The sequence below is a fragment of the Sceloporus undulatus genome, chromosome 7, assembly GCF_019175285.1.
Source record: "Sceloporus undulatus isolate JIND9_A2432 ecotype Alabama chromosome 7, SceUnd_v1.1, whole genome shotgun sequence".
In the NCBI taxonomy this organism is placed as follows: Eukaryota; Metazoa; Chordata; class Lepidosauria; order Squamata; family Phrynosomatidae; genus Sceloporus; species Sceloporus undulatus.
In genome coordinates this window covers 13,796,129-13,814,860 of record NC_056528.1, presented here as the reverse complement: position 1 = coordinate 13,814,860, position 18,732 = coordinate 13,796,129, and the positions used below count along the sequence as shown (strand labels likewise).

The 18,732-nt window shown below is 43.9% G+C and overlaps 1 protein-coding gene across 1 annotated transcript in view; it reads right to left on the bottom strand.

Annotated features, from left to right (window-relative positions):
- Positions 1-18,732, bottom strand: part of COL27A1 (collagen type XXVII alpha 1 chain) — a 103,589-nt gene that overhangs the window by 20,442 nt on the left and 64,415 nt on the right. The window contains exons 26-40 of the mRNA XM_042479175.1: positions 18,063-18,116; positions 16,970-17,023; positions 16,604-16,657; positions 11,982-12,035; positions 10,874-10,918; positions 9,893-9,937; positions 9,224-9,277; positions 8,748-8,801; positions 8,131-8,184; positions 6,486-6,539; positions 6,050-6,103; positions 4,483-4,590; positions 1,063-1,116; positions 784-891; positions 75-128 (exon numbers count right to left, since the gene is read on the bottom strand). Of these exons, the coding sequence (XP_042335109.1) occupies positions 75-128; positions 784-891; positions 1,063-1,116; positions 4,483-4,590; positions 6,050-6,103; positions 6,486-6,539; positions 8,131-8,184; positions 8,748-8,801; positions 9,224-9,277; positions 9,893-9,937; positions 10,874-10,918; positions 11,982-12,035; positions 16,604-16,657; positions 16,970-17,023; positions 18,063-18,116 (900 nt within the window). The remainder of the gene's footprint in view (positions 1-74; positions 129-783; positions 892-1,062; positions 1,117-4,482; positions 4,591-6,049; positions 6,104-6,485; positions 6,540-8,130; positions 8,185-8,747; positions 8,802-9,223; positions 9,278-9,892; positions 9,938-10,873; positions 10,919-11,981; positions 12,036-16,603; positions 16,658-16,969; positions 17,024-18,062; positions 18,117-18,732) is intronic.

The following is an 18,732-nucleotide window of genomic DNA, read 5'->3' as shown; positions in this document are numbered from 1 at the left end:
CAAACCAAAGGGAAAACCTGAAGGGATAGAAATTAAGGAGAGCTATAAATACAGCGCTGAAAGGAATCTCTTGCCTGGTAGCCCTTTAAGCCAGGTTCTCCTTGGACGCCCATTCGACCTGGAGCACCCTGCAAGGAGAAGATAAGGTCAGCTCTGCCAATATCCAGTATCTTCTACTTTCTACCAGTAAGATTGCTCATTCAGTATTCCTAATGGAGAAAAGCCCTTTTTCTATTTTTCCTACCATCCCACTGGCTGGCTTTATCAAATCCCTGTGGCTTTGGGATGATGATGATGATGATGATGATGATGATGGTGATGATGAACATCATCATCTTGAATACAATAACATCCAAAATCCACAAAACAGTGGCACCTTTAATCAGCCAAATGCACAAAATACATGATGCAAACACAAACATGCAAAATTGTTCAGAAAGAACAATGGGAGGCTTGGAGGCTGCAAAAGTCGGGTTCAATGACTGCAAAGGTTGGGTTTCAGGGCCACATAACCAGACAGAATTGCAAAAATAAAATCTATTGAAAAGAAGAGCAACGTGAAAATGCAAAGTAAAGCCTCGAACTTGCATATTGAGCATGTTTTCCTTTGGCTTACAAATGATACAGTTTTTTAGTGGCTGGGAAAAAGAAGATGCTTTAGCAGGTGAGGTGAGTCCCTCAGGTGGGCACTTACCTATAGATCTAACAGGTAAACCACTAAAGGCAACAGTAGGAGAAACCTACCCCAGCATTAAATGCAAGGAACTCTCACTCTGTTCTCACCATAGCTCCTAGGGTACCTCTGGATCCTTTCGGGCCTTGAGTCCCCTTTGCGCCCATCTTCCCAGGTGGACCGGTCTCCCCAAGTTGACCCAGATGGCCTTTGCTGCCCTGTAGATGCAAGCGTAAAGGTCAGCAATACCAAACCTAGTCCCCAGAAACTCCCAATACTTTCAGAGACTTGTTTTCCCTTCTTGAGATAAATCTGTACATCCAAAAATGGAAATGAAAGGAGACGTTCAAGAACATCCCCAGGAAGAAAAAGAACAGTGACAACCATACCTTCAGTCCGGTTTTCCCCTTTTCCCCTTGCCGGCCCGGTTTTCCTTCTGGTCCCTAAGGAAATCAGAAAGAGGATTTTTGCACCATTGCACAACAGTTCTTTCTTCAAAGGATATCTGAGCACTTTTTCCTAACTGGATGCACCTGTTGCATGAAAGCCATCAAGCACAGAAGAAGAAAAAGAAGAAGATGGAGAGTGTGCCAAGAGAGGGTGGGCAGGAGAGAGGCTATTAGGTATTTTCCCGTCTCCGTTTCATCGCTTGGAAGACAGAAGCCGAGGGACTCCGTGTTATGATGACTCCTGCAGCCCTCAGGCGAAAGGCCAAGGAATTGGTGGGACAGGATGGAACAGCTGCTGGAGAAGACATGAAAAGAATGAGCTTGCATTTTGGCAGCGACGATAAAGAACTCCAGTTCTCAACAGGCTTTTCTTTTTCACTTGGTTGTATCGCATTAAGTCTGTCTATGCTTCTGGGCACATTCAGCTCCAGGTCACAAGCAATCTGCACACCAGGGAAGCCCATTATTCCAGGTCAGTGCAGACACACATAACCTAATTTCATCCCAAACTAAGCAGCATCAAGATTTAGATCTCGGCTGTTATGGTGGCATCTGCTATTATTGCACTGAGGGTCACCAAGATTTAGGTCTCTGCTGTTATGGTGTCCTCTACTATTATGGTGCTGAGTACCATCAAAATTTAGGTCTCTGCTAATGGAAGTTGCCCCACCGTTCCAAAAAGCTTAGCTTACAAACAAGAAAAGAAGGAGTGACATTGGATTCGAGATGTTCACAAAAGCCAATGGTTGGTTTTTGGATGCATTACCTGGGACGATTCCAAGTGAACACCTTGCGCCATCAAATCCTGACATTCAATTGAGGCCTTTTAGACCTCTTGGCAAGGTTACTCCTGATAGACTCCATCCCTACTCAGATAGTAGGCAGCCTTAAAGGGATAGGTTAAGGCCTCAAGTTCTCCTTCCTCTCTCCATGAGTGCCTGATGCACTATAGATACATGGGCTCCAAGGACCATTAAGGTCTTGATAGGGCTCATGAATTTCAGGTTTCCCAGGTTTGGCAAAACTCTTGGCTTGGAAGCTGTCACAAACCATGGATTTTTTGGTAAGCCAAAACTCCTGACAAACCATGGCTTCAGTGTTTTTAACTACAAGCTTCCATGATAACACTACTCAAGCATCCATGATCACACTGTGTAGAGTGATCATGGAAGCTTGTAGTTAAAAAAACACTTAAACGCTTTGCAAGGAGTTTTGGTTTGCCAAAAATCTATGGTTTATGGCAGCTTCCAAACCAAGATTGGGACTCATGTTTTTCCAAACCTGGGAGACCTGAGTGGGAGAATCAGGAGTCCTGATTTTGGCTTGAAGATTGGTTTTATGAAAGAAGAAGTTAATGCAACAATAGGTCTCACATCATCATAGTAGATTTAAAAACATGCAGAAGTTTATCTTTTAAAAATGAGAATTGAGCTCCCTTGCTTTGCTGTAAAAAATAAAAATAAAATAGGGATTTTCTTGTTTCCCTGAACTTGTTGGATTGCATGACCTACGGACTCAGCAATTACTTTCCTGGAACTGTAAAACCTTTGGCTACTTTCATATGCACAGCGTACAAAGGGCAGCGTATTTGGGGAAAGCCACAGCGCCCAGCAAGAGCGAGCGACTGAAAACCCATCAGCTTGGCTCCTGCCAGTTGGCACAGGCTTCGTGCGGCTTCTGGCTCATGGATCATACTGGGAAGGGGGAAACCGAAACACTCAGTGCCTTACAGCGGAGGAGAAATGTTACACAGAGGAACGTTTACTCAGTGGACACTACTGGATAGGATGGGTTATGCTCAGCCTCTGGCCAGTTGTAGCCAACAGCTGGCAAGGTGCTGAGGGTTATATAATGGAAGCTTTGGTTCACTCTGACCGCAGGAGAATGACTGACGGAGCCGCCGTGAATCAGACAGTGTGTTAACCAAGGCTTGGAGAGATTAAGGCATCCCTGTGAAAGAGGACGGAGATCGTGTGGGACGAGCACAGATCTATCCCCCACATTTGTCCTTGCCAATGAATGGGGAATATCTATATCTTGCCCCTTCCTGGATGCCCAGGATCCTTTTTGCCTCTTCTAGAATCCTAAAGTTGGAAGAGACCCCCAAGGGCCAACCAATCCAACCCCATTCTGCCATGCGGGGATGCACAATCCAAGCACTCCCAACAGATGGAAACCCAGCCTCTGTTTAAAAGCCTCCAAAGAAGGAGGCTCCAGGATACTCTGAGGCAGCATCCTCCACTGTCAAACAGATCAGTTCTTCCTAATGTTGAGATGGAATCTCTTTTCCTATCTTTGAACCCATTGCTCCTGGTCCTGCTCTCTGGAGCTGCAGAAAACCTCCCATGCACCCATCCCTCAGCAAGATTGAGGGTATTTTTGCATCTTTTTCATGCCTTTGAGGGACATTTCTGCATGACTTTAAGGTACGATTTGTTCAGAGGGAGGTTGCTTCTGAGGCTGAGACAGCGTGATTTTCCAAGGTTAGTTTCCATGGCTGAGCAGGGATTTGAACCCTGGCCTCCAAAGTTGTAGTCTAACGCTCAAACCACTACACTACGCTGCATCTCCGCTAGCTTTCTTGAATCACAACAGCACATTATGAGAAGAGTCAGCAAAGACTGACTTAGGGAGGAAAAAGGGAGTATGGAGGAAAAGGAGGAGGAAGGCTGGGCATGACGGATCACCAAAGCAAGCAGACAAGTTTCCAAATATTCCAACTAGTATTTGGAAACCTCCTTCTCCATCAAGCAATAATGCATTCTCTATGGAAGCAACCTAAGCTTCCATCAATATATTATGGACCCTCCATGGGCCAACGTTGAGTCAGTTTCATGTGTCTTTGCTTTTAAAAATAACTGTTTGTACAAAACTTGTACTAAAAATATGAGACGGCACCATAACACCACAATAAAGACTAACAAGGGGAAGTGATTACAAGCAGGCAAAACTGTATTGGCTCCATCGTACTGCTTTGCTTTTTTCCAAAACGCGTTTTAAAGGCATGCAATCCCTGCGTTCAATTTGGCACAAGGAGGCTGCAGATTCTGGTCTCGCCTACTGATCAGAGCTATATAACTTGATACGCTGGTTATGGAAAAGGGATGGTTTTGTCTGTTTTTTTAAAAAAACATTGATTATAACCGTTCTTCTGAAACGGAGGGGAGTTTTGTTTTCTTCTTATAAGGTCGCCATTTGGTTGCAAGGGAGTGAGGAGAAGTGGGGTCATCACTTGTTGCATTAAGACCCAAGAAAGTACGGTGACATTGCAAATAAGAGAGAGCACAACTATAGAAAGATGCTGGCAAGGCTAAGCAACAGAGTAAAGCAGTGAAAAGGTAAGTAATTGTGGATACTCACACGGATGCCTGTTAGTCCAGGATATCCAGGTGGCCCTTCTTTTCCTTTGATGCCTTCTTGCCCTTTGTTGCCTCTTTCTCCTTCCGGACCAGGTTCTCCTTTGTCACCCTAGAAAAAGCAAAATGGGGTGAGCAGGTCTTATATTTGCCCCACAAACACCAAGCAACAGCAGTCCTTCCATGTCTGATAGGAAAGACTTGCCAGGAAAGACTTACAAGATTTAAAGGGAACCTGTGCATGTTCTTTGTTAACAATGCAGAAAAGGCAACTTGTTAAGCTGTCCACTGTGGCACTGCAGGCTACTTTTTGATTTAATAATAATAATAACAATAATATTTATGCCCCAAAACCCACCCACTCACCATTTACTTTTCTGTGCTTTACAAATAAAGTTCTAAAGTGGAAAAGCAAAGGCCGAGCTGAAACCTTGCAACATGCATGCAAAGTGTTGGTCTTCGCACACAGCTCCCATAGCAAATTTGTACATCTTTGGTGATGTCTTAACTTTCCCACATAGTGAGTCCAGAATAATGCTTCTTTGGTTGCATGTGCACTGCAGAGATAATGTTATTTGACACCACTTTAACTGCCACAGCAAAATGCTATGGAAACCTGAGATTTGTAGTTTGTTGTGGCACCAGAGCTCTCTGGTAGAGAAGGCTAAATCATAGAACCATTCAATTGGAAGAGGGCCATCCAATCCAACCCATTCTGCCATGTAAGAATACATAGAATCCTAGAATTGGAAGAGACCCCCCCCCAGGGCCATCAACCTCATTCTGTTATGCAGGAATACATAGAATCCTAGAGTTAGAAGGGAACCCCAAAGGGCCATCCAGTCCAAGTCCCTTCTGCCATGCAGGAATACACAGAATACTAGAACATCTCACAAAATTATAAATCCCAGAATTTCATAGCATTGCACCATGGTAATTAAATTTGCAAATTGCATTATTTCTGCAGTGCAGATGCAGCCTTGATGTCTGATCTACTGTTTTAAATTGCTGTTGAGTGAATTCATGGCAACCCTATGAATGGGAAACCTCCAAGAAACTCTACTCCGATCTTGCAAACCCAAAGCTGTGCTATATTTTGAAACATGTGCAAACTAGGTGAGATGCAGGAGAAAGCATTGGGTTTATGAGCAGGAAAGGAGTAACTGAGTAATGAATGCAGAGATTTATTTTATTTTTTGAAGCATGTCACAATACTTTTTTTTAAAGAATTATCTCGCAAGGAAGGGTTTGCTCAGCTCTGACACTTGATGATAGATAACTACAGAAAAGAGCAGCAAATTATATAGCTGACTGACACAACAAGGGGTTTTCTATTATCATTATTATTCATTTGGCAGGAGTTTCAAGAAAAGATTGGCGTTTTCCTGGAATGGAAGCCCTTGGCTTCTATGATCATGGAGTCTATCTGGGAAAGAAATGACACAAAGGAAAGGAAATGCATTCTCAATGACCCTGCTAATAAGAAGGGAATGCTTTCTGATTTGTGTGGGATTCATCTAAGGGGGGACATTTTGTGGTCAAAATTACAAAGAAAGAGTTGCATTTTTTACCTTCAGTCCATCAGGTCCTGCTGGGCCACTGTCACCTTCAAGACCAGGCTCACCCTGCAAAGGAAACAGAAATATTGCTGGTGCTCATTGTCACCATTTACATTCCCTCTAAATTACAATGCATTGCATTCATTGTCCGTAGATGTTGCATTTGTTGTCCTTAGAATTTCCCATCTGGAATGCCTCCAAGAACCATGCTATGACTCAAGTGGTGCATGGCATTCTTGGAAAACAAACATGTCAACCAGCAAGAGAGAGTGCTAGTTTAACACCACCATCCCAGTTCTTGAAATGCAATGGCAAGAAAAAGTCCCACCACTTTCCAGGCCTTGCAAAACAGGGGATGAAGCACATATTGGTCTTCATTTTGAGACGAGGGACCTTTTTGGATCACGTGCCATTTTTAATGTTATTCATAGATAGTAGTTCTACTCACGCGTTGACCAATAAGGCCTTGTTCTCCTGGAACCCCAAGTGGTCCAATGTCACCCTATCAATGGAAAAACAGAAAAAGAGAGGCTTTTTTTAGTTAACTTTATGCACAAGTGAATAAGGAAAGCTTGGAAGTCATGCATTCTTGCAACATTACTGAGATGCATCCCTTTTTTGTGATACTGAAGACATAATAGGAAAAAGGAATGTTTCCTTGACATTTTAAACATGTTGATTTCTTTCATTTAGGTTACGGGTGGAAATGTTAAAAGGTGCATAAATAAAAATGACAATAAGCTAACAAGGCAGTAATAATGTGCCACCTCCAAATCTTGCAACTAATCTTAGCGCATTACGAATTTCCAAAGCAACAAAGAACAGCAGCAAAGCAATAAATACTGAGTTGCAACCAACTTGCAAGCCGTTCTCGCTAACATTGCCAAACTTTGCAATTGGTTTATCAAATTGAGCCTAAAGGTTTTTTAAAAAGTCATCCATTCTTACACTTTCCTGCTTTGGAGAGGGCCTTGCTCCCAGTATGTTCCAGCTGATGGGAAGATGCAGGCAGTCTAAGCAAATAAAGAGGGATTTTGTTCCGGGGGTAAGTTAAGAAAAGGTTTCCAAACAGCAGGCACAAAGGAGGGGAGCTGAAATCTTAGAGGGGACCCCCGGGGTCTGAAGAAACAGTAGCTCCAGAGAAACGTCGGAAGGCTTGCCAAGGCAAACAGACCCATGGCGGGGTGGGAGAAAGGGGAAAAGAGCAAAAAGGAAACAGAATTTAATCCCCAAATACATTAGTCAACAGAAGCTCTTTACCAAAAGGGGAAAAAAGAAAGAAGGAAAAGAAAGAGAGCAGAAAGCTGAGTCAGCTCATTGTCGTTGCCATTCTGTGCCTTCAAGTCATTTCTAAAGCCAACCTATCCTGGGGTTTTCTTGGCACATTTCTTTAAGGCAAAGTTGCCAAGACCATCTTCTGAAGCTGAGAGAGTGTGACTTGCCCAAGGCCACCCTTACATGGATTCTTCCCATGCAACTGGAGCAAACTTTAAATGGAACTACCCCCCCCCCCCCACAAAATCAGGTTTTGAGCAGCCTAGGCCTCATTCCCACTACATTTTAAGCTGGTTCACAAATCAGTTTGAAGCAGTTTAAATGACCCTGGTTCACATGATTCGGAGAGGGAGGCCATGCGCTAGACCCATTTTACCCACATCTATTTGACTCTGATTTTTCCCCCAAATCTTTTTGGATAAATTGATTCCGCACAAGTGTGAATCAGATGTGGATCAGAATCAATTAAAATTTGCCCTTCGACCAGCTGGAGTGGGTCCATTTTGAATAGATTCATTCATCAATGTGAACCACAAGTGGGTTATGTTATTTTATTTTGCAGCAAGAAAATGCAATCAGGGTAAATGTAGGGTGAACCATGCTCCACTGCTGAACCGATCCATCGATTTGGATCCCAAAGTGATTTATTTCTAAGTGGGAATGCGGCCCTAGTCTTGCTGCCTCTTGCGTCTCCCTCCACCTGCCTTCATGCAAGGAAGCCTTTTTGCAGCAAGAACAAAAGGCACCATTATCTCTCCAGTCTGAAGTGGGCCATTGCATCAGGAATGGGTATGTGGACTCCCCCCCCCCCTTTTTACCTTCATGCCAGGTTCACCTGGAAGGCCACGCCGTCCAATCGAGCCAGGCGGTCCCTGGGGAACACGAAAGAAGAAGAAAGTAAGGCCCATTGTTAATGAAATAGAGCAAGATCAAAGCTGGATCTCTACAGCCGAATAGTTGGAAGAAAGAGAAGAGTGATGGTGCCATTGCTTCCCCTCGCTTGGCTTTGGGATAAGCTTTTCATCTCTATTGTACATTTCTCCTCCTCTTTTCGACTCAGGACACGTTGAGCAAAATATTAAACCCTTTCGAAGGCTCTACCCTCTTCCTCCCCAAATAATTGTTGCAAGACATTTGTTCCTTCCTAGGATCGCTGAAGCAAACCGACACTTGGGGATTCACAAGGACTGTCGGGTTGCCCAGTTCCTTCTGAACTGAGGTGCAAAATAAATATTATTGAGGAAGGCATGGATTTTCCCAGCAGCAATCTGCTGTTGTAAGCTGACATAGTGCAAAGTATGGCTTTGAATGGGCAAATGAACCTCATTAGCTTTGCAAAAGATCCATTCTTTTTGTTGCAGTCCACCATGAGTCTCAGAAAAAGTGGCTCAGCAGGGTGCAAATAAAGTGATAGATGCATGAAGGGATACGTTACCTTATGTCCAATTTCTCCCAAAGGCCCCGGTGGACCTTGCACGCCTGGAGGTCCCTGAAAGACAAGCACATAATATTAAGCAAATGCATATATGCAGGACCAGACAAAAGCAGATTAACAGTGCTTCAACTGCCTCCATCCTTTGGGATTTGTAGTTTGGTGGGGCACCAGAGTGCTCCGACAGAGAAGGCTCAATATCTAGCAAACCTACAAATTCCAGAATCCCATAGCATGGAGCCATGGTAATTAAAGTGGTGTCAAACTGCGATAATTCTGCAGTGCAGAGGTAGCCGATGTGTGTGTCTGGTTGCCTTCAAGTTGCCTATTGACTTATGGCAGCCCCATGAATTTCAAAGGGTTTTCTTAGGCAAGGAATACTAGAAGTGGTTTTGCCAGTTCCTTCCTCTGAAATATAGCCTATAGAGAGTAGAGACTAGGTAAAAAGACCAAGATAATGGGCTATATTGGGTACTTGCCGGGTCTCCTGGAGGTCCTTTTGTTCCTTGAAGTCCAGAAGGTCCTTGGATACCCTGCAATAAAACCAGAGAATAAAGAGTCAAAACTCCAAGCCAGAGTATAGCTTGTCACACCCCTGGATAGGGAGCAACATCAGCAACTTGTAAAGACTTTATAATGAAGCAAAAAGGCACTTGAGAACTCAAAATGCCCCAGGAATTGAACCAGGGGAAGCTGCAGTTCAACAATGTGAAAGCACATGCTTTTTAGCCCTGAATTTAGGAATGGCCAGGTCAAATAGATACAACCAAAAGGAGAAACACTGAGGTCAATTGAATTTGTTTAAAACCACAGTGGAAAGCGTGCAAGCAAGGCCAAAGTTGGGCAACCACCTGCTTTGTTTTGCTTTGCTTTGCCCATATTCCATCTGCAAAGACAGGTATAACAAAGTGAGCTGCTGCCAACTAACTAGACGACATATATTTTGCTGTATTTTATCCATAGTTTATATGGATTTCCTTCTCCAAGGGTGCTACCTTTCCCCTCTGTCACTGGGAACCCACCATGGCTTGGAAGTGGCCATTTATCTGCCATGGGTTTTCTCCTCCTATGCCATCCTTGGATTGCTCTGCCCAACAAAAGAAAAAAATGCATATTTTACTGTAAAGAAAGATGTGGTGTTAACTTACAGGAAAGCCACGTGGTCCAATCTCTCCCATCTCTCCCATCTTTCCCTGTAAAATACAAAGTTACAGTCATGAGTTCGAATCCAAGTGGAAGCACGTCTTAGTCAGCCAGTGGGAAAGCCCAAAGAGATGGCTGGTGTAACTGGGGTGAAAACCCAGCTGTCTCTCAAAGAACCTAGGCAATGGTAAGAAAAACCAGATTTTTCTCAAATACCTTTTGGGCTACAGTTTCCCTGGAACAGGGACTGCAATCGTGCCATCCTACAGATATTGCTGCACTGCAACTCCCAACATCCCTCACCATTGGCTATGCTGGTTAGAGATGCTGGAACCAGCAGTCCAAGCAAACCTAGAAAGCCACGTGATTCCCATCCCCGCCCTGGAAAAGGGAAGAAAGGAATTTGCACAAAGGGTCCAAGGTTTACACTTGGCTTCCTGACAGTTTGGAAAGAAGTCATAGTTAAGACTAGGCTAAGTCTGAGATAGACCAAGACTTTGCAAAAAGCCCAAAATCTGGTTTCGGAAATCACATTTGTAGTTGCAGTATGCAGAGAGCCCTTGTAGCACCTTTGAGACTAAAGAAAGAAGTTGGTAGCATGAGCTTTTGTAGACTTAAGTCTACTTCCTCAAATGCATTTGGTGCATCTGAGGAAGTAGAAAAGTTTACAACAGCTCGTACTGCCAACTTCTTTCTTTAGTTAGTCCCAAAGGTTAGTCTCTCCACATAGTGATTCTAAAGACTAACATGGCTATATGTTTGCATGTGTAGTTGCAGTTATGTGCCTTCAATGTCACTCTGACCTAGGATTTCCTTGGCAAGGTTTCTTCAGAGGAAGTTTTCTATTGCCTTCCTCAGAGGCTGAGAGAGTGTGTTTCCATGACTGAGCAGGGATTCAAATCCTGGGATCTGGCTTTGGAAAAAAACTTTAATGGGTACCAATTGAGTGCATCACTTTTGGAATACTGGAAACATAAGTGACATACCTGTTGCCCATCGGATCCATCTTTGCCTGGATTCCCTAGAAGGCCCTGTCAGTGAGCAAAAAGAAAGAAAGAAGGAGAAATATATAAACATAGCCTTAGCTATTTTTGCATGCTGCCTCAGAGATCAGGAATGGAGAACTTGTCATCCTCCAGTAAGGCTGCAACACCCATTATTCCCTTCGCCATGCTAGGCAGGGGATTCTGGGGGTGGTAGTCTCCAAAAGTAATCCTCCCAAAACAGAGTTTCCACCTCTCTCCTGCTATTTATGGAAACTGGGCCAAAATCGCCCTCTTTTCCGCCAGCCTCTGTTTCCATTTCTGTCGCAGAAGTGGCCATCAACTCATCTATAAACTCCAGATCTTCCATTCATCTGGAGTGAATTTATGGCTGTCCAATCCTTCAGATGCACAGAAGCATGTCCTCAGATCTTCCTAAATACTGCCAAGCATTCTTAGCAAGGGGAAAAAACAAACAAACCTAGAAGGACCAGGGAGACTATAAGACTTGGAAAAGAGGAGAAACCAAATGGAAACGCCAGTCCCGCCCCCCTTTCCATTTGCTCTGGTCCAATCCAGCTATTTATATTTTCTGACACCAATGGGATGGGTTCAGATATAGCAATCTGTTGAGCATCAAACGGAGGAGTGTTTGTCTGAAGAGGGGCCAAGCTTCACAATGCTGCAAAAAAAGGCCCTGGGTTGTTCAATTATTTATAACGATGGAAAGAATATTTATTCTTATTTGATTCCTGGCTGAAAGACATTCAAGTCTTCATCCAACATTCAAACTACTGATTTTCTAAACTAATACCAACATTCAAACCATTGCACCAAGCTAAGTCTCTCACAGAAAAAACAAAAACCCTAAGGTCCTATTTTCCTGTGCTTTGCAAAGGGATCTTGTAGCACCTTTGAGAGTAACGGAAAGAAATAAGATCCTTTTGCAGACTGGGATCCCTTTGCGTACTGATTTTTCAAACTAACACGACTGAACCTTTGAATTTTCCTAAAGAGTAAGTGGATAGGTTCCATGCCCAAGTTGGATGCTGCAAACCCAAGAAAAACCCAAGTTGGCACTCTTCGGAAGAAGTGGCAAGGAGATACTTACCTTGGCGCCTCGTGATCCTGGTTCGCCCACTAATCCATCAGGACCCCGGGCACCCTGGGGAAAACACACATACATACATATGAATATATACCCACACATGTCCACCAAACATTTTAAAGAATTACAAAGGGAAGGAGAAAGAGGAGAGTTGCACAAGTGGAATGAACAGCAGGTGTCTCCCTCATGCTGCAAATAATGGAATCCTCCAGTCCTAGGATGTGGCATTTTAAAGGAGAAGGGTCCTTTGGAGCATTAAATGTACAGTCAAACGTACATTGTCTTGCTATATGCTAGGGTTTGGTTCCAGGATCCCAACCTCCACCCCATGGATACCAAAAATCTGTGGATACTCAACCCCCATTATATAAAAATGGGGTAGTAAAATGGTGTCCCTTATATAAAAGAGCAAAACCAAGGTATGCATTTTGGAATATACATATATGTGTGCGTGTGTGTGTGTGTGTGTGTGTGTGTGTGTGTGTGTGTGTGTGTATGGTTTAATATTTTCAAGCTGAGGATGGTTGTATCCATAGGTTAAAAAAATCTGTGGCTATGAAGGGATGACTGTGTGTATATATGCGTGCAAGCACACACTTCTAGAACATGGCCACATAGCCCGACAACCCACAAAAAACTATAATCGGGGTAAGAGTTTATCATTAGATCCCAGCTCACACTTAGAAAGTTGCTATTCAAAAGGGTCATTTGTTCTTGTTGCTTTTATACAACTTAATAAGCCAGCATTCGAACTCTGGTCTCCAGGGTTATAGTCCAATGCTCAAGGCACTCACACCACGCTGGTTCTCAGACCTCTTGCACAAGCTCTTAAAGCTGGCAGACCAAAGCCTTGTGAGAAATGGAGAGGAAAAAAGGGAGGAAGTTGGAAACGGAGGAAATGGAGAGGGACAGGAGAGGAGAAAAGGAGTCGGGAGCCAAATTTGATAATAAAGATGCAGACTTGAAGCCAAAGGGGCAAAGGGCCAATATTTGGCCAAAGTGACTCCAGTCTGAGAGCGGGAGAGACGGAGGGGGCGGATAACACAAAGCCACAGTATAATTTCTGGAGATGTGTATGTGCAAGAGAGGCGGGGAGGTATCCAAATTGCTAAAGCAAGCAAAATTTAGAAATGCATGGCAGATACGGCTGCTGTGCATGGCCAACCCACAGCGGCCGATCACAGCAGGATCCCGCAGAGAGGGAAACTTGCAGGCCCCACGCGGATGGGCGAGAAGAGACGGTTGTAAAAGCACAAAAATGAAATTAAAAAAGGTCTCCCTATTCATTCATCCGTTGGCAATCGGGTCCCATGAATCATCCACAGCTGCTCCAGAGTAAAAGAGCCACTGCAAGAAGAGGGATACGGATCTTCATGGATTTCGTTCTCATTGGCGAGAGCTAATCATTGAATTGGCTTTCTGCCTGCTAGAAAGTCCATGAAAAATTGTGCTGTTCTTTGACAACGCTTTGCAATCCGTGGCTTTCTGCAAAAGAAGCAGGTCTCCTGCCCAGAAAAGCTTGACTTTCTGGAGAGAAAAGAACATTCCTGTGCAGAAAAAAAGTCACCTTTTCTGCACAGTAAAACCAACTTTTCTGCACAGAGAAAAAACACCTTTTCTGTACAGAAGAATCACTTTTTCTGCACAGAAAAAAAAACCACCTTTTCTGCACTGGTCTCCCATAAAGTCCTAGTCCAATGCTCAAACATCACCTCGATGGCCTTAAACTAATCCAGATTTTTATCCATCGGGGAAAATCTGATCTTGCAAACCCCATCTTGCCTCCAGCCGGGTTGGTGACATTTTTGAACCACATGGACTTAATTCCGCTGAGGCTTTGGCGCATGAGTAAAAGGCTATGTCGAACACGGGCAGTTTGGGGGCATGTGTTTAAAATTAATCCTTCAGATTAAATTGTTTCACTGAAAAAGCAAGGGCGCGTTGGGAAAAAAATATATCCTTTGTGGGGAATGGTACAGAACCAGCTTCCTAAATACCAAAGGAGGGGAGAAATACCAGGAGGATGGAGAAGAAAGAAGCAGCTAAATAGGAACCAAAGCTCAATTCTTGTAACAGGAGGAGTATTTTATCATTAAAGGTCTGCTTCAGGTTTTATTTTTTCCACCCCACAGAAGTTGACATGGGGGGTCTTCTCCATCGGAGGGCTGCAGTTTCTAAAATGGAGACCTTCCCCGCTTCCACCGCTCCATCAATCTCTATTGTTCTTTCCCAATCAAAACCAGATTAGCCATTTGTTTGCCTTCAAAAACCCAAAACGCCTAATGAAGCATCTAAACAGGGATCAGCATGAATCCACAAACATCTGGCAAAAAGGCGACGTTCATGTCTTTTCCACTCTGATTTGAATTATGTTCTTGGATGTGGGATCAGAAACACAAGCCAGGCGGAGAAGGGCACAAATTGAAATTATGGCAAGGGTCTCATTTCCACTCCTCGGCAATGTAACAAAAACCTACGGCTTGTTCCTTGTTCGCAAGAGCAAATTAAGAGGGAGGGCAGGAAGGACGGAGCGGCTTGGGTGTTCAGCGCATGTGGCTGAGAGCAATTTCTTCAAGTCATTTACTCCAGATCTCAAGCCAAGTCTCAAGTCTCTACCTTCATATCTCAGGATAGGTCTCAAGTCCTTGCAGGATACTTTCAAGCCAAGACTCAAGTTGAGTCTGTAAAACCTGAGCAAGGCTCCTGAGGATAAGGCAAGTAATGTATTCAAGTATTTTACCCCAAGTCTCAAGTTAAGTCCCAAGTCTTGACCTACAAATCTCGAGTCTCCGGTTATTGCCAAATACTTTCCAGCCAAGTCTCAAGTCTCGACCTTCAAGTCTCAAGTTGAGTCTGCAAGGCCTGAGCAAAGCTGCTGAGGATAAGGCAGTGATGTATTCAAGTCTTTTACTCCAAGACTCAAGTCAAGTCTCACATCTCTATCTTCAGATCTGAAGTTGAGTCTCCAGTCCTTGCAAGATACTTTCAAATCATGTCTCAAGACTGGGAGCCCACAGTCACAAAAGGATGGAGGTGGGGTATGTTTCTTGGAGGGAACAGCAAATGTGTTAGGCAATGGGCTCAACCAGTTGATGTCTGCTCCCATGGCACATCAGAGGAGTATTGCAAAGCTTTTCAAATCTTTAGGAGGATCCTTCAGCTCAGCCATAGAAACCCACTTGGTTTTTCTCAGCTTCTTAGGGTGGCAATGGCAAACCCCTCTGAAGAAACTTGCCAAGAAAACCCCATAAGTTCACATTTGAAAGCACACAGCAACAACAAGAAGAAGGTGGTCCTACATGTGTTCTAGTATTTTTCTATGAAATGTTGGCAGGTATGAGAATGAGTCCTCAAAGTAGTTGTTTAAATCTGTGAATATGGCAGTCTGTAATTCAGCCTTTAACACGTTGTTTGGACTTGATTTTCATAAGCAGAAAGATCCGCTGTAACCCAAATTTCACTTGCGGAGTCTCCAGTAACAATCCAGCCTTGGCCACCCAGACTACGAAAGAGCCAGACTTATTTCAGGATCCAGCTTTTTCCCTGCGATAAAGTGAAAAACTCCTGCTGGTCTTTGTAAAGTCTTTAACTGCCTTATTTCCACCTCATTAAAATAGTGTTTTTTGGAGAGCAGTTTCCCAAAATTAAAGGGCTCTGACAGCTCTGGGGCAAGGGAGGCCGGAAGTCTTTGCCACCGGCGCCATTCTGTTTTCTGGTTGCCTGCTTTGCAAAGGAGAGAAACCTGTGCAGTCTTTGTCTGGCGAAGCAGTAGCCAAATATCACACTTGCAGGGAACTGGCTGCTGGGAATGCAAACTTGGCTCCAAATATATATATATATATATATATATATATATATATATATATATATAAAATGAAAGAGATAGATAGAAGAGGCTGCCATTCCTGAACAGGATGCTGAAAGAAAAAGCTGGTGAGATATTTCCTTATAGCTTTGGTGCTTCTGTGTGCCTAGGACAACTGGAGAGTTATACCCCAATGAGTGGAGATTACTTCTGGCCCAGAGGAAGCTGCTCCAGAATCACTCCAGTTTTAGGTTGTCCTAGCTTCCCATTGGTTTCCAGGCTCAAGCCAAGATAGTCATGATGCTCTGAATCAAATCAGGGGAACATGTGGCCTTCCAGATGTGTCTTGATCACAGCTTGATTAAGTTGCCTAGTGCTGACATAGTCCAACTGAAGGACCAGAAAGACCTACATCCAACTAGAGTAGACCCATTCAGTCAACCACTAAATTAGTTTGTACATATGTATACCAAGGCACATCCCATTGAGTCAATGGTTCAGTCAATGGTTCAAGCTGGAGCTTGGATTAAGGCCAAATTCCCTAGACCTGAAGGATCAAGCCTTTCCACATGGTCCAACAACCAATGTGTTCAACATGAAGACCATGTTCCTCGTCCCACCATTGGCAGAGGTCCACCTGGCCAAGAAGGGAGACAAGACTGTCTTGGTTGCAGCTCCCAGAGTCTCACAAAAGCAGCCCATAGCGATGGGGGCAAATAAAACTTTTTCTTTAATCCAACAAGGCCTTCTGGTTTTTGCCTGGAAGGTCACTGGGACACCTTCTCCATAGGAAATGTTGAATGTTTTAGCCATTGCTTACCCGGCGACCTTTTGAGCCTCTGACTCCTGGAGGGCCGCGGATTCCAGCAGGACCCTAGAAGGCGACACAAAAACACGCCTAAAGAAGGTTTCAGAGAAATGCATCAAACATGTTTGCATGTTTTAGAAAACTCTCTTGGCCAGTGTTGTCATGACATTTGTCACTCCTCTTTCCTTTCCTCTTTGCTAAGTGATAAATTGGACCTGCAATCTCTCAATCCACAGCTCACATAGTTAACTATCAGCAAGATAGATGCAATGTTAGCTGGAAGACCATTTCATTTCCATTTAAATAACATTTATAAAGATCTAATAGGAGCAGTAAGAGATCTTCTGACCGTTGCCAGGAAAAGAGACCATTACCTACCGGTGGTCCTGGAGGACCTGGTTCACCCATTCCACCTGGTATTCCCGGATGACCCTATGGAACAAAGAAGATGTATGAAATCTTGAAAAGGTACAGCAGTTCCTTGACCATTTGTAATTTAGCCACCGCAGTGTGGTTGCATAGTGACAAGCCTGTGTATATGTGGAAAACTAGGGAGGACACAGGGCTGAGTTTGCAGGACCTGAGAAGAGACATCTTGGAGAGCCAACACCATAAAAACAAGTCACCTGTCAACTTATGGAGACCCCATGAATTTCACAGGGTTTTCCTAGACAAGAAATACCCAGAGGTGGTTTTGCAAGTTTCTTCCTCTAAAATAGACCCAACAGCACCTGGTATACACTGGCGGCCTCCCATCCAAGGACTAAACAGGGCTGGCCCTTTTTAACTTCCAAGATCCAATGGGATCTGGTGCCTTTAGGGTATTTATGACCTGTTGTTGTTGTTTTTGTTATCGTGTGCCTTCAAGTTGTTTCCAATTTATGGAAACCCTATCCTGGGTTTTTCTTGGCAATTTTCTTCAGAGGGGGTTCGCCATTGCCAACCTCTGAGGCTGAGAGAGTGTAACATGCTTAAGGTCACCAATGGGTTTCATGGCTGAATCAAACCCTGATCTGTAGAGTCATGATCCAACACTCAAACCACGCTAACTCTCATTTTGGCCTACAGGCATTTCAATAGTTGATGACTTTAAATAGTGTGCCACCTTTGCTGTGATGCAGCCTTCAAAGGCTTGCTTGGCAAATTGAGGAGGGAACCATTTCTTTCTTTCTTTCTTTTCCCTCAAGCTTGTAAAAATACCATTGAGGATTCTGGGTGGTCGGCACACTTAATCCCACGCTTAGGCACATGAGTGCTAAGATACTATAACTTGGCCGAGGTCAAGCACCCTTCTTGACCCCAAAGGATGGGGGGCAAACAAAGAATGCAAGGCTCAGGTCACTGCGGGGGAATGCAAAACCCAGAGGTGGCACTGAAGGCAAAGGAGAGATATTGAAAGAGAGAGAAAGAAAGGAGGGCTCTTGTGTTCTCGGGGAGAGAAGGAGGGAGAGAATGCAGACTTACTCCTTACCATCGACCCCTTGGCGCCTGGTGGTCCTGGAAGTCCGACCATCCCTCGGTCCCCCTAAAAGAGATTATGGAACAAAGAAGCCAGAGTGAGTAGCTTTGGATAACAAAACAATATGGAAAAGTGAGGCAGAGGAGGACTAAACAAGAGGGAGAGGAATCTCAAGGCAAGAGCACTGCCTTGCAAAGTGTGTGGATTTTCCTCGTTACTTAGGATTTTATCACATGAAAGAGATTGGGAGTTTATCCCATGAATATCCTGGAAAAACAGCGTAATTATGCAAAACAATTTCACACGACCTCGCACAAAACCCGCTATTGAAGTGGCCACAAAGAAGCATTAATGCACATCTTTTTTTTTTTTCCGGGATTTCGGTGACAATGCATTTCCAACATCACTTTATTTGTGCAATTGTATTTTCACATAGTTGCACAGACGCTAAATTGTCTTCACTTTCCTGGGCAAATTTGCATCTATTCACATCTATTCACCCTCCCACAGCCATCCGAAACTAAAGCAAGCAGATGGCAACACATGCAACGATGCCCATTCCTGTGGGCAGTGAGGACGCAAAAACCTGAACTCCTGAGTGTGGCTGGATGACAATCTATTTGATTGGAATGAGGAGTATTTCAATTCAATAGTTTCCAAAGTCTGGCCTTCTAGGTGTTTT